Source organism: Megalobrama amblycephala, linkage group LG17 (genome assembly GCF_018812025.1).
Source record: "Megalobrama amblycephala isolate DHTTF-2021 linkage group LG17, ASM1881202v1, whole genome shotgun sequence".
NCBI classification, from domain to species: domain Eukaryota; kingdom Metazoa; phylum Chordata; class Actinopteri; order Cypriniformes; family Xenocyprididae; genus Megalobrama; species Megalobrama amblycephala.
Window position 1 is genome coordinate 38,615,828 of NC_063060.1, and position 21,252 is coordinate 38,637,079.

General features: G+C 36.9%; 1 protein-coding gene across 5 annotated transcripts in view; it reads left to right on the plus strand.

The window, feature by feature from the left end:
* Positions 1-21,252, plus strand: part of rasal2 (RAS protein activator like 2) — a 96,458-nt gene that overhangs the window by 56,905 nt on the left and 18,301 nt on the right. For 4 of the 5 annotated variants that reach the window (XM_048163855.1, XM_048163854.1, XM_048163853.1 and 1 more), the window contains 2 exons: positions 7,617-7,726; positions 14,093-14,205. In XM_048163855.1, the coding sequence (XP_048019812.1) occupies positions 7,617-7,726; positions 14,093-14,205 (223 nt within the window). Of the gene's footprint in view, positions 1-3,072; positions 3,550-7,616; positions 7,727-14,092; positions 14,206-21,252 lie in introns of those variants that run through there. The other variant, XM_048163856.1, reaches the window with a different exon arrangement.

Genomic DNA, 21,252 nt, shown 5'->3' on the forward strand with positions numbered 1-21,252 from the left:
AATGCAGTAAGTGGATTTACAGGGGCAGTCGCAGCCTGCAGGGTAGGAGAGAAGGAGAGACACTACACTGTGCTGGGCTCACATAGGGGCTGACAGGGAGACCTGTCGACTCTGACGCCAGGGGACAGAGGACAGTCAGGGACAGTCTGACCTTGGGCTGCACATTATGAGGAGATGGATGGGCTGAGAGTTACAGAGAGAGAGAGAGACAGGAATAATTCTAGGTGTGATGTAATAGCTGTGATTTAAGGGAACTAAATGAATGTGTAGTCACTGAGAATAGCTGGTTTGTCCACGCTGCCTACTTTTTTTGGGCTGACGCAGTGTACAAAGATTCACACAGCTCTGGATTGAGACCTAAGTTGGTCTTTATTTGCATTGCTAAGCAGTGAACATTTTTGCTACAGCATTTTTAAGACTATCAAAAGGTGTTTTTATACTATTTTTTGGGGTGGGGGGGTAAAATTTTAGTCGTTTAGGCGGTCATATTTGCAACGCCTCTGGGCAGCTATTTCAGGCATCCAAGACCAAGTCCTGTCTATTTGAATGGGGGAATCCGGACATCTCATAAACTGCTTGGTGAACTCACAATTAGACTAAATAAAGTATTTCAAATCAGCAACAAAATCTGACATGAACTATCCCATAAATGTTGCTTCTTATGCTCAAATAGCATCATAATTAAAAAACCTTATTTTTTTAAGCTAGTTGAGCCAATTCGCATGTGCAGTCCTAAGCGCAAGTCTCAGGTTTCTATGGGAACTTTATCAATCAGCGATTGGCTCTTTTACTTAGAAGGCGGGACATATTCCACCGAATTGCGCGTTGTAGTTTCTCCCATTCATAACTAATAGAAGTGAACCGTCTTTCTAGTCTTTGACTCAATTGTCGCAGCTTCAGTTGCGTTACAGAGAGGGAGGGGCAATCAGACTCCAATGTTGAATGTCAAAATAACCTTATAAAATTCACACACTTCAGTGTTTAAGAGCATAGTAGTTTATTTGAGACACAACTAGCATCATCTTGACATGTCACCAACACAAACCAAACTCTTCCAGGGCCCAGCTACAGTGTTTAAGGGCGGGTCAAAGTAGACATTGTTCACGGGCAGCGGCCAATGAAGACCATTGGCTGGCATTATGCAAATTTGTTACATTGTTATATAGGTTTGTAACAGGAAGTGAGACTGGAATTGCTGACAACTTGTTTCTGCAGTTCCGAATCAGTTCTTTCTTTTAGAAGACAATAACTTGATTTGTCGTGCATTTTGATCTTTAAAGTGCCCCTATTATGGCATTTGAAAGGTTCCTATTTTTGTTTTGGGAGTCCCCAACAGCAGGTTTACATGCTTGCAAGGTCAAAAAACACTTTCATTGTCTTATGCATTTATTTTACCTTAATTTGCTCAACGATTCTTTTTTCCAAACCCCTCGTTTGCGTGACGTTAATCTGCGGTGATTGGTCAGATGACTGCTGGTTAACACAGAGTACAGTATACAGTACTTGCATCACTTACATTATATTATAATAATGATGATGCTCCGCTCTGTTCTAAAAATAAAAAAACTAAACAACTAAATACGTATATTGTGCATGCTACAGAGAACATAACAGCAACAATTATTAATCATACTTACAGGTTGTGATTCGGAGGAGGAAGAAGCTGGTCCAAATAAACTGGGTACTGACCCATCCTTCAGTAACTACTGGCTTGTGAATCCTTTGTTGAACGCATTTTGGTTAAAGAAGCAGTCGTCATTAAAATGATGGGAACACAGCACAAGGTTCGGGCTATACTGCTGTGGTATCATTGTAAAGATGAACTTTAACCACTGATTTTTCATGTATTGGCAGTGTTTGAGGGGTTTCCTCAAAGTTTCCCTGGGGTCTGGGCACGCAATAAGTGAGCAGGCAATATGCTGCCCAACGAAACAAGTGGTACTCCACAGCTTGGGATTCGTTTTTACAAACGACTCGTTTAATTGACTCAAAGTCGACTCTTACTTTTGAGAGACAATAACTTTATATACAGTGCACTTTCAGATTTAAAACTTTGCAGGATGTTTTCATTCGCTGTGTTGCACACTACATGAAAGGTCATTTTCAAAAATCCATTATAGGGGCACTTTAAATCTTTGAATGTCTGTGGTGTAAAGATCTCAACAGGGTTATGATGATGAAGTGAACGTCATTTATTCACCATGACCTTTATTGCAGTATAATGCATTTAAACCATTGTTTATCAGTGGTTATTTTTGTTTTTATTTTTTCCAAACTATGGAATGCCATTGGGTCATGTTAAGTAACTTTATTTCTTTTACATTGTAGATTTTATGTAGCAGTTCGTACACACGCAATCCCAGTGGTGGACGAAGTACACAAATCAAGAACTTGAGTAGAAGTACAAAAGTACTTGATTTTTAATGTACTAGCACTAGCCAATAAGGAAGATTATGCAGACAATTAATATTCTGCAAGTAAGAAAATAATACAAAATAAAAAATACTGAATAGATGAATGTACTAAAGTACAGTAACTATGTAAAAATACTTTGTTGCTGTCCACTCCAATACCTTGAGTTGTGCTAATGTGGGCAGCCTTAATTTGAGTCTGGCTTGCATCATTTCCTGATCCCAGCCTCCTGATAGCAGCTGATATTGCTTTTATTTGATTTAAAAAGGATTTTGAAGGACATGCTAAATATAGCACATGAAGTCGTGCCCTTTCAGTTTTCAGTCCACATGCAGTTCTGTCTTATTTCAGTAGGTCACGTCCAGCTAATAGCTAACATGCTTTGACCTGTGTAATCTGACACATGCTTGTGTTTATTATCTATTCTTTTACTTCTCCATTCTTTAACGACCTCTAAAACACACCTCATGCCAATGACACGAATTCACATGCACAGCACAAGCCTCCAGAGCAGTGTCCCACATGAAGTACAAAAACAAAAGTCTCGAGGCAAAGAGCGCCTCTTGGTTTTTCCTAATGTGCAAGGCTGCAGTAGGCAGACGGAGCCAGATGCGCCGAGGAGGGGGAGAACAAGCAAATAAGAGAGAGGAGAGAGAGAGAGAGAGAGGGATGGGAAGTGCTTGCAGTTCTGCTGAGAGGAACAGAGGAGTGAGGTTACAGCGATTGATTGAGTAAATGCGGTAAAATCTCTTCCGCTGGTCTGCCAAAAAAGAGAAAGGGAAGAGGCTGATAAAGTGAGAAGTAGGATTGCTGCCCAGAGATACGGATAGAGAGAAGAGGATGGACTGAGACGGGAGAGAGAGAGAGAGGTTTAGCAGAGGACGTTTCAGTCTTTGAGGGAGAGCTCTGGAGTGCTGGTACGGAGAGAGAGGAAGACGGTAAGATGTGGCAGTGAGCCACAGCAGGACAATGAAGAGGCTGCAGTTTATCAATGCTGCGGAATCTCTCTCGGAGTGATGGACAATTAAGGGGAAAGCACTCAAGCTCATTGGATGAGGGTGATGGTCACTCTCCAGCCAATCCAATGGTGACCAGCTCCATTTATTCAGCAGGTGATGGGCAACAGCTGTGATAGAGGTATCTTGCTCTCTCTCTTCCTCTTTCTCAGCTGCGTGTTATTAGATTAACTTCAATAGATTAAGTTATCGTCCTGCTCTCAGACTGGAGGGTCATTAAAAAATCCATAATGATTGAAGTTGGGTTAAATATGCTGTTAGAAGTCATTTCCTGTTTGATAAGTTTTCTGTGTACGGTCAGTGGGGAAGCGAAGTGGTGTTTTACTGATTTTGATTTGCATTTACTCTCGTTTATGCATCTAGCTTTTATCAAAAGTGATGTAAAGTGCATTGTTTTATCATTGTATGCAATTACTGGGATTTAAACCCATGATCTTGTGTTGCTAGTGCCAAGATCATAATATATAAGTACCACTGTGCTTAGTCATAGGGATTGGTGCGGTTTGTCAAGTTCGGCACTGCAGAGCTCTCGCGCAAGCAGCAACTTCACGGAGAGTGTGTGTGATGTACGCAAGTTTGATCCGAGGAGCTTTGTTAATACAACAGGCAGTCTTCAAAACCCAGCTGTGAAGGAGAAAACGTGAAGCAGTGTTCTAGTCTTGTATGTTTTCATGCAAATTGAATTGCATGCATATTTTTCTCAAGGGCAGCTGATCAAGTTGAGATGCTATTTTTCATGCATCTTGAAATATCAAATAGTTAGACGGACTGCACAGAATTTGATCGGGCTGCAAAACAGGTTGTACTGCTAAATTTAGCCATTAATCAATGGTTCCCTGGAGATCAGCCAAATGCGAGGGTGACTGATGCGTAGTTTAAGAGACATTACATCCTGTTCATTTGATGAGAGGTTTGTTGAGTGTATGTATATTTTTTTTTTTAGATATTAAAGTGATAGTTAAACCAATTCACAGTGGGCAGTTGTGGCCCTAATGGTTAGAGAGTCAGACTTGTAACCTGAAGGTTGTGGGTTCGAGTCTCACATCGCTCTCTTCCACTCATTACCTCACAATTGAGGTGCCCTTGTGTAAGGCACCTAATCCCCAATCACTCCCTGGGTGCCGCAGCAAAAATGGCTGCCCTCTGCTCCAGGTGTGTTCACTGTGTGTGTGTGTGTGTGTGTGTGTGTGTGTGTGTGCGTTAAATACACTTGCACTTGGATAGGTGAAATGCAGAGCACAAATTCCAAGTATGGGACACCAAATTTAACTAAATTGAATGATCTCTTAAATATTTTCTAATTTCACCAAACATTTTCATTTAGTTTCATGAGCATTTTTATTAAACATGGACCTTTTATTTTCAATAAAAGGGATTATTTCTGGTATTGTTGGCATATTTTGTAAATTTAAGCAACTAATTTAGACACGCAAACTGGGTTTCCGGTGCAGTGAGACATAAATGCTCAGCCAGATTCGCCTCGCATTCGTGCATTTTCAGATGCGGAGCCACGCGGAATGGGTTACACGCGCACTCAATGCACACTTCCGCCAATGCCACGATTACATAATTTTTGCTGCGCACACCTAAGTGAACTGGTGGATGCGTCGGGTATAAATCAGGCTTTAATGTGGCACGTGTCTGGAGAAGGAGAGAACGCGCACAGAGCTGGAAGGTCTTGAGTGAAGCGCGTTTGGCTTTAGATAAAACTACTAGCGCTGAAATATCATTGCCAAAAATGATCCTGAGTGCTTATGGTGTGATCATGCTGGGGTCATGCGCAGTTCGCCATTTGAATATCAGTGGTTCGAATCATGTGGAATCGCAGTGCCGTCTGTCAGCATCGGCGATGGACGATGGCAATGTCTATCGGCCCAACCCTAGTTCCAAATCGGTATGACTTTATTGCTTCTGTGGAGCATGAAAGAAAATATTTTGAAAAATGTCTTTTTTTGTTTTTGTTTTTTACCCCATTTCCTTTCATTCTACGGACAGACACCCTTTTTCAAGCATCTATATCCCACAGAAAAAAATAATGTCATACGGGTTTGGAATTTTGCAGTGAACTATCTCTTTAAGCTCTTCATTGTGAGTGGTGGAGGGTTTGATCTTGAGCAGTAGTGGGCAGCTCTCCAACACACCAGGCACAATCTGTATTGTATGGATCCACTGAGGCCTGCAAGCTGAAACCAGAACCAGCGTCTTGGCCAAAAGACCTCTGGGTCAATTTCAACAGTGTTTCTTGATTCAGTGCAGACGCCGAGAGGCGGGAGTTCTGCGGCTGTTCCTATTTGGTGATGGACTGGGTTTTTATTTCTCAGGGTGAATTAACTCATTATGGGGTGATCTACACTTCAGTGAGGAGGACGGCCCGAGGGGTGGATCTCTGGGAGGCTGTGTGGATGTAGGTTACGTCCTGCTCCATCCTTGACACACATTGGCTGCAGGCTCCCTGCAAATGCAGAATAAATCGTTCTGAGGAAATTAAAAATAAACTTGGCTATGAAAGGAAAATGACTTATATTCCACTTAGAAAGTCCATCCACTTTTGAGAGCACAGGGCGTCCATTTGGAAGCCTGGTGGCGGCAGGTAGAGTGAGCATTTATGAGTGGATGGATGAGTGGTTTATTAAGAGGACTTAGTGAAAGCTTTGTGTTAAATCACTCTTTTAAACCTGCCTGACTGGCACTTTAGCCAGGCACAAGCTCTCTGTTAGCGACCCGCTGGGCATCATTAGGGGAGAGATGGATTTACAGAGGGCAGGTGACTTTATTAGACCCCAGACTCCATTTAAGATCAGTCACGATCAGTCAGGGGTGTAGAGACAGTTTGAAAAGTAGGGGGCACAGTAAGTTCGTGGTCTGTAAGCCAAGGCTGAATTTATCAGTAAAAACGGGTATATTGTGAAAATTAGAGCTGGGCGATAAACAATATCATATTGATGTTGCGATAAAATTTATGTAGATAACGATGATAAGGTCTGAACATTTTTACTCAAAATGGATTAATCTAACAGCAGCTATCACACTGCAGAAATAAACGCGACAACAGGCAGTCAGTGCATATCACTAATAAGTGATTTCTGTGTGTCGTCTCAATATGTGAGAACATGAACACATGAAATTTATCTCCAGAGCTGCTCCACAAGTCAATTCACAAGCTTTTCACCATTTTATTTGAGGAAAAACTACCATCAAATACACAATGAAACTGAAAGATCAAAGTTTAACTTCAAGAAATGATATATCACTACTGTATACTAAAATGTACTTCTGAAAGTAATAATAATACAACCAAAATATTTTTCATCCATGTTTTAAATGTATTCATTCTCAAGGTCTATATGTGGAAAGCCTTTCCTTCCCCATTAATGGTAAATGAATATCGTGATAAATGTCGTTATCTTATTCTATGGAAAACAAATATTGTGATTAATATTTTTGGTCATATCGCCCAGCCCTATTTATAATAAACGTTTCATATTTTAATATATTTTAAATTGTAATTTACTCCTATGATGACAAAGTTGCATTTTAAGCATCATTACTCCAGTTTTATAGTAACATGATCCTTCAGAAATCATTCTAGTGTGCTGATTTGGTGCTCTAAACATTTCTTATTATTATCAATGTTAAAAACAGTTGTGGTGTTTAATATTTTTGTGGAAAGCATGATGCTTTGTTGAATAGAAATGAATAAACTATATATAAATAATATTATTGTTGTAAATATTTAACAGTTTAGAAAGAATGTGATATGCAACAAATCCAGGCTCCAAACCTAACAATATTTAATAGCTGTGCAGTTATAAAAAATAAAAAAAACGATTGTGTGCCTATCAAAATGCCCCAATGTGTGGTAAACCATAATATAGATCTTGCTATAACATTATAAAATAAATATTGATTTTGTGTCAGCCACCATTTCTAAATCAGTGCTTCCACAGTGTAATATTTGGTACAAATGTTGATTACACTTATAATGATTCCTCTGTCTGCAGTATCAGTAATTTATCACTCGCCTGGAAGTGATCCACAGTGGGCTTCCCCTCTGTTACAGCTCTCCGACTCAGTGTTTTTATAGTTCTCTGATCATTAGCGTGCATATTACAACATTTAAAGACATCATCCTAGTCTCTCTGAAGATTTGCTGTGGTCTAATCAGTTCTTTCCTTTCTTCCCTCACAGCGGAAGCGTCTGCAGAGCGCTCTCCCAGACGGAGGAGCATATCAGGGCTGGGCAGCTCGGAGAAGAACATTTCTATAGATGGCCCCAACTCGTCACCCTTCAAAGTGCCTGTGAGTTCATTCAGCAAAACTCATATTAGCATTACACCAGCTCATCATCACATCTCATTGACCTCATTTACTTCTTCCAGTCTGCAGTGCCAGCACTCTGTGTCCTTCAGCCATTAATTCTTTTTTAGGGCTCAGAATGACTTTTTGTGTGCTATGAGAGTTTGCTTGGCTGATTTGCCTGCCCACCAGTGTACAGTGTCCAGTAATTTTTTAAGTGTATAATCATTTTGATAACACTTTACAATAAGCTCTCATTTGTTAACGTTAATGCATTAAAGGTCCCGTTTTTCGTGTTTTTTTTGAAGCTTTGATTGTGTTTATAGTGTGCAATATAACATGTGTTCATGTTTCGCGTGTAAAAAAACACAGTATTTTTCACATAATTTACTTATCTGTATACCGCTGTTTCCACTGTCATAAAAACGGGCTGATGACTTCCTTGTTCTATGAAGTCCCTCCTTCAGAAATACGTAACGAGTTCTGATTGTGCCAGCGGTTCCTGTGTTGTGATTCGACAGCAGCTTAGCGCATCTTGCCTGGAAAGGTCACGCCTCTTACCATAACGTGGAGATGCACGCGCTCAGTGTTATTGTAAACATGTCTTTAATTTTACCCTATCAATTTGAGCCGGAATCAGACCCGGTGATTGGACTGCGGGATGAAAATAACAGCGTTTCGACGACATGGCGACAAACACACTCTACAAACGCAACTCTTGTGTATTCCTGTGGGCGGAGGTTAGTCAAAAAACTGTTTTAGTGACGTCATTAAAGAAGGAAGTAGAGGGATGTGGTCCAAACTGGCCGTTCGATGTAGGCGACTTCTGTTAAATAAAATATCTCGCTTGGCATTGAACTTTGAGCTTTAAAATTTTACAGATTTTATTTATACTCTAACAACAACATTACACACTAACTAAAGTTTGAAACATGGGATCACGAAGAACGGGACCTTTAACTAACATGCACGAAAAGTGAGCAATATATATATTTTTAACATTTAATGATGTTTGTTAGTTAATAAAATACAATTGTTCATGTTAGTTCACAGTAGGGCTGCAACGATTAATCGCGATTAATCGTTTGCAAAATAAAAGTCTGTGTTTACGTAATATATATGTGTGTGTTCTCTGTATAATAATTATGTATATATAAATACACACACATACAGGTATAAAGTTTAGAAATATATGCATATATTATAAATATGTATATTCATATATATTTTATATTACATATAAACAAATATTTTATATATAAATATAACATTTTTCTTAAATATATACATGAATGTGTGTGTATTTATATATACATAATTATACACAGAACACACACATATATATATTACGTAAATACAGACTTTTATTTTGCAAACGATTAATCGCGATTAATCAGTGCGTTAATGTTAACAAATACAACTTTTAATTTTAAAAATGTTTTAGTAAATGTTGGAATTAAAGTTAAGACTAATAAATGCCATAGTATCATTGTTCATTGTTAGTTCATGTTAATAATGTTAGTAATGCTACCATTATTTTTAATTGGTTCATTTAAATGAGCTCTCTGAATGAATCACAGGAATGAATCAGATTCAGCTATGCTACATGACCATTTAGGATCGAGCATTTGATTATTTGATTACTCACTCAGCTGTAAAGCTTTATGCTCAATTCCATGTTACATTAAATAAACAGTGATGTGGTGTTTTGTTACATTGCACCACTAAATTCTGGAAAAAGTGACTAGAAAAGCTATACTATTTTGGAAACAGCGGAGCTACTGTCAAAAACGTAAAGGGATAGTTCAAACAAAAATGAAAATTGTTGTCATGTTCTCATCCTAGTGTTGTTCCAAACCCATATGACTTTTGAATGATGAATGACAAAATGGATATTACCAAAATGTTTGAGTAAAACTATTTTCAACATTCACTTTTATTTAAAATAGCAGCTTTTTAAACGGTTAGTTCACTCAAAAATGAAAACTGTCACTGTTTACTCACCCTCATGTTGTTCCAAACCTGACATTTTGTCTTCTGTGTAACACAAAAGAAGATATTTTTGAATAATGTTTCAACTGCTTTTTGTCCAGTGAAAGTCTATGGGGTCCAAAAACACTCATGACCCCTTTGACTGTATATATGGACACGAAAACACACTTCAACATTTTCAAAAAAATTGTTCCACAGGGGAAAGAGAGTCAAATTAAACGAGTAAATTACTTTACATACATTTTTGTATCGTTTCATATTAGTGTTGCTACTGTTAGTGAGTCCCCACCATTAATCATCGTCCCTTACAAGAGGCTGGTTACATGTCACACTGCACTGAGTAGAAATAGACCAGAATTCCTGCTTGGGATAAATGCCCCACTTTAATTACCCTCTTGAGCCCCTGATTAGTGAAGCGTTGTCCTCCTCCGTTTATCTCCAGCCACTAATGGTCTGATTCCAGACCAGTTCTTATACATGAGGACAGAATAATATATGTATATATGTGTGTGTGTGTGTGTGTGTGTGTGTGTGTGTGTGTGTGTGTGTGTGTGTGTGTGTGTGTATATATATGCACACACATACATATATGATATTATCTCATACCTTTGGATGTTTCAATTTTGTACAGTGTTTTCAACGCCGCATTGCATGAACAATGAGCAAATGCTTCCTCCGATACGTATACTGTAACAAAGGCACATTCTGGAAATAGTCTGTGCCTCAGAGATGCATTAGAAATTGTTTGATGATATTTTTAACCAGGCAGGAAGTGGGACAAGGAAGATATTTATATCCACAGCATTTCTGTGTGTCATTTTATAAGTGATTAATCGTGCGTATTTGTCTCCCCGTCACAAAATTCCTAGACAAATAAACTGATTTGGAGCACTGAGGTAAAAGGCTTTGATGCTGGATGTGTCTTTCTTAATTTGAAGTCTCATTACAGCTCAAGTCATTTTCTGTGAGGAATATAGAAGCATTGATTGACAGGTAAATTGGGATTAATGGGCTCTGTTGAGGCAGCATATACATAATATATGAATTATGTGAAGAAGCCTGTCAGTATAAAGTAGAGGAGCTTGTATGTTACGATAGTCACATGATTCCCAGAGGCACTGTTAGGAAAAACTAACTTCCTATTAATGCCAGTGATTTTAAGATTGAATGATTTTTAAATGTTTTCCACAGGGGAATTTGACAGACATTTTGATTTTTGTTTGTAGGTCAATTCTCACATTGCCCTTTCTATTTCCTAGTTTTTCAGACTTTATCCAGCTACTCCCTCCTCATTACTTTGTCTCACAGTGCTTCATCGCTCTCTCTTCTATCTTTCACCCTCTCTCCATTTCACCTTTCAAACATAAAGCTTTTTCAAATCATCCCTCTGATGAGGAATGACTAATTTATCACATACTTTTTATCTCATCACTGCTAATGGCCCTTTTACTTGCCAAACGGTCTCCTACTTTATAGTCTGGCACTTATCTGAACAGGACGGATCTTACTTTCCCTGCCCTATTTTTTTTTTTTTTCAGGCATTCAGTGTCATTGTACAGTATGATTTTAATGTATAGCCGCTCAGCTAACCCAACTACAGATTACTTGAGATTTTTTTTTTCTTCCTTTTCTCCTCCTTCCTCTTTTATTCAGAATATTAAATTCACAGTAGACAGTGTTAGAGAGCAGTAAGGCCGTGTGTTAGAGCCGCACGATTCTGGATTTTATTTATTTATTTATTTTAAAAATAGAAATTGCAGTTTTCCTACAGTTCTGAATAGACAGCTAAACAAAATAACATCATTTACTAGAGGTTCTTTTAAATCAGTTTGAATGAATGCTTCAGTAGCCCCTTTCACACATAAAGTCTTTACTGGTAATTTACTGTTGAGAGATCATGTGTGAACAGGACCTTTTCAAAAATACCTGTAAATCGGTTCTGGCAATTTACCAGTATGAGAAGTTGTAACATAACCAGTAAATTAACGGTATGTTTACTTTTCTCTCTTTGCTTTAATTATGAGCAGCTATTGAAAAGCAGTGCTGGCATACACACCGATCAGGCGTAACATTATGACCACTGACAGGTCAAGTGAATAACGCTAATTATCATCCAGGTGGATGAAGAAAACAGCTCAGTGTTTAAAGGTCATTTTCGATTATTGACATCACATTACCTGTATTTCGGCACTGATGTGTGAATGGTTCGATGACAAATACAATTTTTAACAGTCACTTTGTCACTGATGTAATTGTTACAGTCTTTATTTGAAGTTTAAAGGTGCCCTAGTACCCCTTTTCAAAAGATGTAATATAAGACTAAGGTGTCCCCTGAATGTGTCTGTGAAGTTTCAGCTCAAAATACCCCATAGATTTTTTTTTATTAATTTTTTTAACTGCCTATTTTGAGCCATAATTACATATGCACCGATTTAGCGCGCGGCCCCTTTAAATCTCGTGCTCCCCGCCCCAAGCTCGCCACTGCCTTAAACAGCATAAACAAAGTTCACACAGCTAATATAACCCTCAAAACGGATCTTTACAAAGTGTTCGTCATTAATGCTGCATGCATGCATCGATTCTTGTGAGTATAGTATTTATTTGGATGTTTACATTTGATTCTGAATGAGTTTGATAGTGCTCCGTGGCTAACGGGCTAAAGTTAATATTACACACTGTTGGAGAGATTTATAAAGAATGAAGTTGTTTATGAATTATACAGACTGCAAGTGTTTAAAAATGAAAATAGCGACGGCTCTCTTGTCTCTGTGAATACAGTAATAAACGATGGGAACTTTAACCACATTTAACAGTACATTAGCAACATGCTAACGAAATATTTAGAAAGACAATTTACAAATATCACTAAAAATATCATGTAATCATGGATCATGTCAGTTATTATTGCTCCATCTGCCATTTTTCGCTATTGTTCTTGCTTGCTTACCTAGTCTGATGATTCAGCTGTGCACAGATCCAGACATTAATACTGGCTGCCCTTGTGTAATGCCTTGAACATGGGCTGGCATATGCAAATATTGGGGGCGTACATATTATGCCAAGGTAAATTCAATTTTTCATTCGATGGCACCTTTAATAGATACAGCCATATCATTGTCATTTAAGAATAAGATTGCATGGGTGTTTGAATCGAGATTGTTTTTTCAGTTGAGACGCTTTGGTTACTATGATACGGATGGAATACATAGTATCTGAAAAACAGTAGGTGAAAAGTACTTCTACTTCTGTTGAGATTCTTAAGTGCGCATTCAGTCTGATTTCAGAGTTACGCCGTGGTCACGCTAGACTTTGATATGACACTTTCATATGAAATTTCTATAAGCACTGTAATGGCCATTATATGACGTCACACTCTGCAGTGTCTTTTTTATAAATAGAAAAATATACAATCTACTCAACTATACTGCAAATCATTGTTGTTTTAATTCAGCCAAGTGGTCACGCTGTGACGTATCTTATCTTCTACTGGTCACACATCTTCACATGATGCGAATTCACAGGTCAGAGTTCACCAAACTTGAACTTTGGAATGCAAAGAAATGTAAAACTTATTGCATGTGCTTGTGTTTGCTGTCTGACGCATTCACATGTGTATGAATGGAAGTCAATGGAACGAAAAATGTAGTGTCGCTGCCCCTTTAGAACAAAATATTATGATCATTATTCCTAATATATATTTATTTATTTATGTTGCTCCTCCTACTGACAGAAATGAGCTAATAACACTCTCACACTGGACATGAATGAATAAGCCCAGGTTTTTTTTTCTCCTTCCTGTTTTGCTGAAACTAACACGCCTTGTAAGAACAGCTCATTCTGACCCAGAACCAAATATTACTCACATTTATATCCGCAGGTGGCCGTTTGAACTTTCTGACTTGGTTACTTATTAATATTTTGTTTTCTTCCAAGACATTGAGCAAGCACTGACTGTTCTACAAGCAGACGGTAAACTATTCAGCCGGCCTTGGCCTCCCTTTATGAGTCTGTACAAGTGCATTTTCACCGCCAAGATAGACTGATATGTCTGCTGAAATGGTCTGTTGGATTTTACTTCAGCTGCCTCTCCTCTAATGTTCCAACCTACTTTGGAAAGGTCAAAGAAGTCTTTGCTAAAATTGTCATCTGCTTTTTTGTGATGTGCCATTGTCTCTGTCATATGTTTTCAGGGTCTTTCAGCGATTGGACTCCATGTATAATTGATCATGACTTTAAAGTTGACTATACAGACGCTTACTCATGAGCAAGCCTGAGTCATGCAGGGCAAAGCCACACACTCAGCCGTCATTCAGCGACTGAAGAACTTGTGTTTCTTAAAGGGACACACCTGACTTTCTCTATTCTTCTGCTTCACAGGGTTTTTTAAGTAAACGACTGAAAGGATCCATCAAAAGGACGAAGAGTCAGACAAAGCTGGACCGCAACACAAGTTTTAGACTCCCGTCACTACGACCAACAGAAAATGACAGGTAAAACTTACGCTGGTTTGTTTCTGAAATGTATTCAGAGGAAACTTTGTTTGAACCGCATTCATTTTCCCTCAGTCTTTTTTGTGTCTCCGCCCAGAGATAATAATCTGTCAGTTAATAAAATCAAAGCCGTTTTTATTTCATATTACACTGGTTGAATAGATATATTTGAATGTATCATCTTCACTACTGACCTTTTGTAGGTAATAATGTGATATATGATTACTAGGGCTGCCCCCGACCTAAAAATTTTTCTAGTTGACTAGTAGACGTTCATTTAAGCCATTAGTCGACTAATCACACATTTATATTAATTTAATTACTTTAATATATACTGTTGGGAGGACGCTAAACCATAATGAGCCTTTAAAATGTATAGGCGTAATATAACCTATTTCACACTCAAGCGCACGCATAATTCTTCATACAGATTACATAATCAGAGTATTGTTTTCGATTTGTATTGGTTCATGTAAAAGTAGACATTTGAAGCTTTCTATAGATATATTTCTCATGTCTCTGTGAGGCATGTGGCCTATACGCTGAGTTTTGGTTTATTTTTGTGATGTGCTCCAGTTCACAGTGACCAAGGCGGCCGAAAGCTCATCCAGTTTATTTTCTTTTTTTTTACAAAAGCACAATGTTTTATTGTTAATGTGAGTTTTTTTAGAGTTTGAATGATGTATTCCTCTTATCTGTATGACCAAAAATGAAGTATTTTAAGTTGTTTCCGCTCTTATCAGAAACAAATGCAAGTGATCGCGCCGGTGCCTTAATGTTATGCAGTAAGTGCGCTATACTTTAGCTTCCGCACAAACATTTGAATATGTGCCTAATAATAGTGCACATTTATCTAGGTTAACTTTAGAGCGAGCAGTCATGTAAAGTTGCTACTAATTACATGTTTCAAATAAGCCATATTTGAAGTTGGAGGATTATAGGCGAACATTTGGATTTCCTGCCCGACATATTGTAATTACTACAAGGACCTGCCTTTTTTTTTTTTTTTTTTTTTTTTCCCTGTGACTAACCTAACTGACTAAGGCAATTTTGGTTGACTAAGCCTCTTCTCATCGCTTAATGTTTAGTCACCTATTAGGGGGCAGACCTAATGTTTACTTTTTCTCGCTTTCCTTTAATTATGAGCAGCTATTTGAAAAACTTATGGGCTTATATAACAAGGCCAGCTTTTAGATTCATGCATGTGTCTTATAGTGAACAGCTGGCTGGAAAATATGCTGTGCTGGGACCTGGCATAACATGAGATCTGTTTTAAAAGAAATTTTAAACCTTTCAGGCAGTCTGACAGCTCTCTGGCAGAACTGTTCTGGCAGTTCATCCCTAATAAAGCTAATGCGTCAAAGCTACGATTTAAACTGCACTTGCCGTTCCAGTCAAAAGTTCGGATACACTTGACTGAATTTGTTTGGCATGATCTTAAAAACTCTTTGACTGCACTTAGTGTTAGCTTTTTTTACTGCCCCACTGTGGACTGCACTGACTCTGACACATGGTTTGGCTGGTTTGCATGGTCCAGTTCGCCATTGATCGTTGTTCAAAAGTTCCTACCAAGTGTGCCACATAAGTCCTGAAAAGTGAATCCAAAGCATTTTGATCGCCCCCTGGTGGCTGGCTGCAGTATAGGTCTTAAACCCTTCCCTCTCCATGTAATTGAATGGTACGCGAGCCAAACTAAAAAATCCAATTACACTTGAAGGTATTTTTTTCCAAAGAGGGATGCTGTCTTTTTAGGTAGTTCTCATCACGCAGACATATGTTCAAGTGTTCGTTTTCCAATACATTTGGTTTTAGTTAGTGATTTGATGCTATAAAAACTGGGTGTAACGTCATGATTGACAGCTGTGCTTTCGATTGAGCCTGCGGGAATATGGGCGGGACTTTGATGACGTGGCTCCACGCAGCAGATTTTTGCTGCTTGTTCGAATTACTTTATTAAAATGGGCTAAAGCAACATTATTGCTATTTGTTTTGTCCTAACTTGATTTCATTGTGTTCAATCAACTTAAATGTATTTAAAATAGAAGTTTACTTAATCCATTTGTGTTGGGATCACACAAATGATTTTTGTTGCATTAACTGAAACTGGGTGGAGGATTTTTTTAGTTCCCAGTATGCTTTGCATATGGCTGGATCAGGAGAGTAAATGTTGAAATTAATTATTTTATGTATTTTATGAGTGAAGGGAAAGACCTGTTAATGTTTAATGTTCAGTTATGTTTGACATTTTAAAAGATGTTGTTATGTTGAAGTTTTTATGGCTACCATTATGCAGAACAGTAGAGCTTATGGTTAGGTTGTTGATGGCATGTACAAAGATTATGATGCATGATGCTGCATTCAATACAGGTCTTTTCCATTTACTCAATCACAGACTTGAATATGTTTCAATCTACTCGTTATATTTAAATTTTAAATAATTAAAAACATTGTTCAATTAAAAATGTTTAAAATGAAGATGAATACATTTTGTGAAACCACTTGCCTTAAAAAATTGAGTAAAATCAAAAAGCTCCTACATGTTCAAACAAAATTTGTATTTTTTGTTTTGTTTTGTTTGCTGGTGGACAGCTTATGCATGTCAATGAAAATAGACCAAAAAATAACCCTCTTCTGATCACCATTGAAAAGTTCCTTTCTGATGAAGTGAAATCTTTATTTTATAAAATAGACCCAAATAATCTTTCTCCATTGATCATCATTGAAAAGTTCTCATTAAATTAAATCTTTTTTGCTTCGTTTTGTAAAATAAACCAAAAACATCTTTCTTCATTGATTGCCATTTAAAAGTTCCAAATCGTTTTAATTACATTAAATTATTTTATTTTACCCATTTGTTTTTTTTTCAGCTGCCTTTGAAATGAATGGCTTTCTCTAGGTATTATAGACCTCTTTGTTTTTGTCATTTGATTTGTCAGATTTACTTGAGATTTAATTCCTCTCAGTGCTGTGGTTGGGTGTGTAAGTGCTGTAAATCTTACTTCAGCTGAAGGATTAATGGATAAGCAGAGCTGTTAATAGCATTAGGGAAAGTCACTTTTGTTTTATTACTACACAATCATTGTGTCACAGGCCTGAGGGGTGCATTAGGGCTGGTTACCTGTGGTGACGAACCAGAAGTTGCATTTCCACCGTTTTTGTTTGTGTAGTTGGAACAGGATGGAGACTGTGGGCTCTGGCTGTGATGTTACTGCTGTATCTGCTCTCTCTGTATACTCTAATGGCCACAGCTGCTGTGGTTAGACTACAGATGAGGAGGAGGTGCGATTCTAATCATGCTGATTTCTCATGCTGCTCCTTGTGGATTGAGTGCATCTGTTTGTGAGAAGCTCTTGCTCATAAAGTAATGCTTGGAAGGAGTGTGTGTGAGTGTTGTGGTGCATGTGAGAGAGTGTCTGTGTCACTGTAGCGAAGAAAGAAGAACTGCGTGTGACAGTTAGATTGAGATGAATTACAGCTGAACTCTCAGCGGACATCTGTCACTGCATTCACACATGCACTTATGGGCACGTGTGTAGGTGTGTTTAAAGGGATAGTTCACCTAAAAATGAAATTATTTCATTTTTTATTTCATTCATTTTTTTCATTTTTCAATTTAGTTTGGAGTCTGTAAGTTTGTAAGTTTAATGTTTTTGAAAGAAGGCCTGCATTTAATCAAAAATACAGTCAAAACTGTAATATTGTGGAATATTATTAAAATGTTTTCTATTTTAATTTTTTATATATAAATTGTTGTTATTGTGAGTTTGTACAAATAAAAGTTTCGAATGATGTATTCCTCTTATCTGTATGACCAAAAATGACTTTGATAAATAAAATGTTCAAAAGAACAGCATTTATTTGAAATAGAATATTAATTTCTTTCAAAACAAATCTTACTGATCCCAACCTTCTAAAAGATAGTCCATTAGTATTATCTACTTATCAACCATAAAAGTAGTGTGTGTGTGTGTGTGTGTGTGTGTGTGTGTGTGTGTGTATATATGTATATATATATATATATATATATATATATATATATATATATATATATATATATATATATATATATATATATATATATATATATATATATATATGTATATATATATATATATATATATATATATATGTGTGTGTATATATATATATATATATATATATATATATATATATATATATATATATATATATATATATATATATATATATATATATATATATATATATATACATACATACATACATACATACATACATACATACATACATACATACATACATACATACATACATACATGCATACATGCATACATACATACACACACATACACACACACTACTTTTATGGTTGATAAGTAGATAATACTAATGGACTATCTTTAGAAGGTTGGGATCAGTAAGATTTGTTTTGAAAGAAATTTATAGTTTTATTACAGTTAAGGCATTTTACTACAGTAAAGACATTTATAATGTTACAAAAGGTTTCTATTTCAAATAAATGCTGTTCTTTTGAACATTTTATTTATCAAAGTCATATATATATATATATATATATATATATATATATATATATATATGTATGTGTGTGTGTGTGTGTGTGTGTATACTGCAGAAAATGCATGTATTATACTGCAGAAAAATCTAATTTAGTTTTCAAATCCAATCTTTAGGACTTCCTGTCATCGCTGAAATATGATTTGTTTGTTCAGTGTAGTCAGTTTCCAGTGTGTCTGCATCAGTTGCTTTAATATGATATAGTTGTCACAATGACAATGTCAAGAAACTTTCTTCCACAACAACTGACAGTAGCTGTCAGTGGAAAGAGAAGATGGGTGACTGGAAGTTGTGCACAGCATCTCTTCATGGGGGTGAATTTATGAGGTGCTTTAGACAACAGCAACATTTAAAGCATTCATGCATATACTGTCCAAAACCACTGACTCATTTACTATTGACCACATTATATAGTGAATGTCATGTAATTCGCTATGTGATAAAAGAGTGAGTGTAATTGTTCAGGTGTTATATGATGACATAATAGTGTCTCTATATTACCATATATTACACTTTTATCTCAAAATATACTGATATAACCACTGTAATACAGATGGTAAAACAAAAAGAAATAAACATTAAATAACAAAATGTAACTTAAAAACCCTAATGTACATTATTGATAACAAAAATAAGAAACAAATTATTTATGCAAAATATATTGTAAGTTGTCAATTTGACAGTATTTTACAGTGAAACTATAATTTGATGTTAAACCATTTACAGTTTACAGCTAACCAATTAAAGGTTTTTACTGTAGCTTTTTTTTTTTTTTTTTTAACCTTTTTTTTTTTTTTTTTAAAGTGCATTTGTATGAGGTTTGAAACCGATTTCATGTGGGGATTTTTGTTTGCTTGCTTGCTCATTTGCATTTCAGGCTACAAAATATTTTGTCAGATATACTGAAAAGCTAAACAAAGCCAAAGAAAATGCACCCGAACTCAATTGGTTGCCACATTGTATTATGAACGTGCCAAGAGCATCCAGCTAACTAAACCTCTCTTCAGATAAGACCACAGTTTTCGCTTTCTTAGCTTCGCTGAATGGCTGGCTATGGGAAAACATTTGAACTTGTAGCTGAAAGGAAAATGTAAATAGCACATTAGAGGCTTTGAAGTAATTGACCTTTGCTGTAGCAGAATCACCTCTCACTATGTGGTCTGAATGAAAATACTAGTCCTGTATTCATAGTGGACTTGGAAGCTTTGACTGTAAAGAGCTTGAATGTGGCACCGCAGTCCCGGCGGACTGATCAGATTTCCTGGATAATGTGGGAGAGCTGTGTCCGGATACGGGCTGACTGTGCACTGATCTGCTTAGCTGTCGGAGTCAGCGCAGGTGAAACGTATCGGGAGCTGAAGTGAGCCCTCCATCAGGAGTCAAGCTGCTGTTTCTGCATCAGCTGTCCGATTCAATGTACCACGCCTCTGTAAATGGAGATGGAAAGAGATACTGGTAGGATGGAGGAGATGGATAGGTGGACGGATATCTTTAACTTCACATTGTCATATGCAGTTGCATTTGGTCTGACAAGCTAAAAGCAGTTAATTTGGGACGTGGCTGAAAGTCAGATTCGGAAGGTTCAGTAAAGGAGTCAGATCGGTAAATATGCACACAGATTCAGTCAGTTCATTTGGTTAAAGATTCATTAGACTAATGTTATCACGATACTGGAATTTCCATACGGTACGATACCGATATTCCAAACCATTTTCGATACCACTGGTAAATTGGCCATATATAGTGCCATACAGATAATTTGTTATTCTCATAATTTTTTTTTAACATTTAGGTCATTTTGTTGTAATAGCTTGCACACAGCACAGGGAGGCTTTATTTGAATAGTTGAACTACAATTACAAAAAATCTTGTAAACAGTCAGTAGTAAAATAAGAACAAATAAACAAATTGCCAACGTTAGCACAAATAAATACAATAGAATAAAACGACAAATGAAATAAACATGGCTTTAACTTTTTCAGGTTAGTCTAACAGTATTCAGGTAAGCATACTGCAGAAATTAAAGTAATCAAATGTAAAATAACACTGGATAGTTTTCATTGTAAAAACTAAATACAGATTAATGCTAACAATTAAATTTACAAAAGTTATTCAGTCAAGAGCAGCGAGTGATTTTCTCTGTCTTTTCTTTTATTAACATGACAGACAGCAGCAGGTTTATTAGGGTGCTGTCACTTTAAGAGCGTATGCGCGGATCCAATATACTGTTACACAACATGACAGGCAGCAGCAGGTTTATTAGGCTGCTGTCACTTTAAGAGCGTATGCACGGATCCAATATACTGTTACACAACATGCGTTTTCTCTATTAACTATTTATGTTCTAAAACTGACTGTATTTGCCTGAATACTAGGCAAGATGGGTGATTTGACATTTTTTTTAATGTATTTTACCGTTAAAGTGCAGTAAGACACAAAAAAGAAGTCAATTCGGTACTCGCGAGCTGTTTGAGAGGCTTTAGGAGAGAGCTA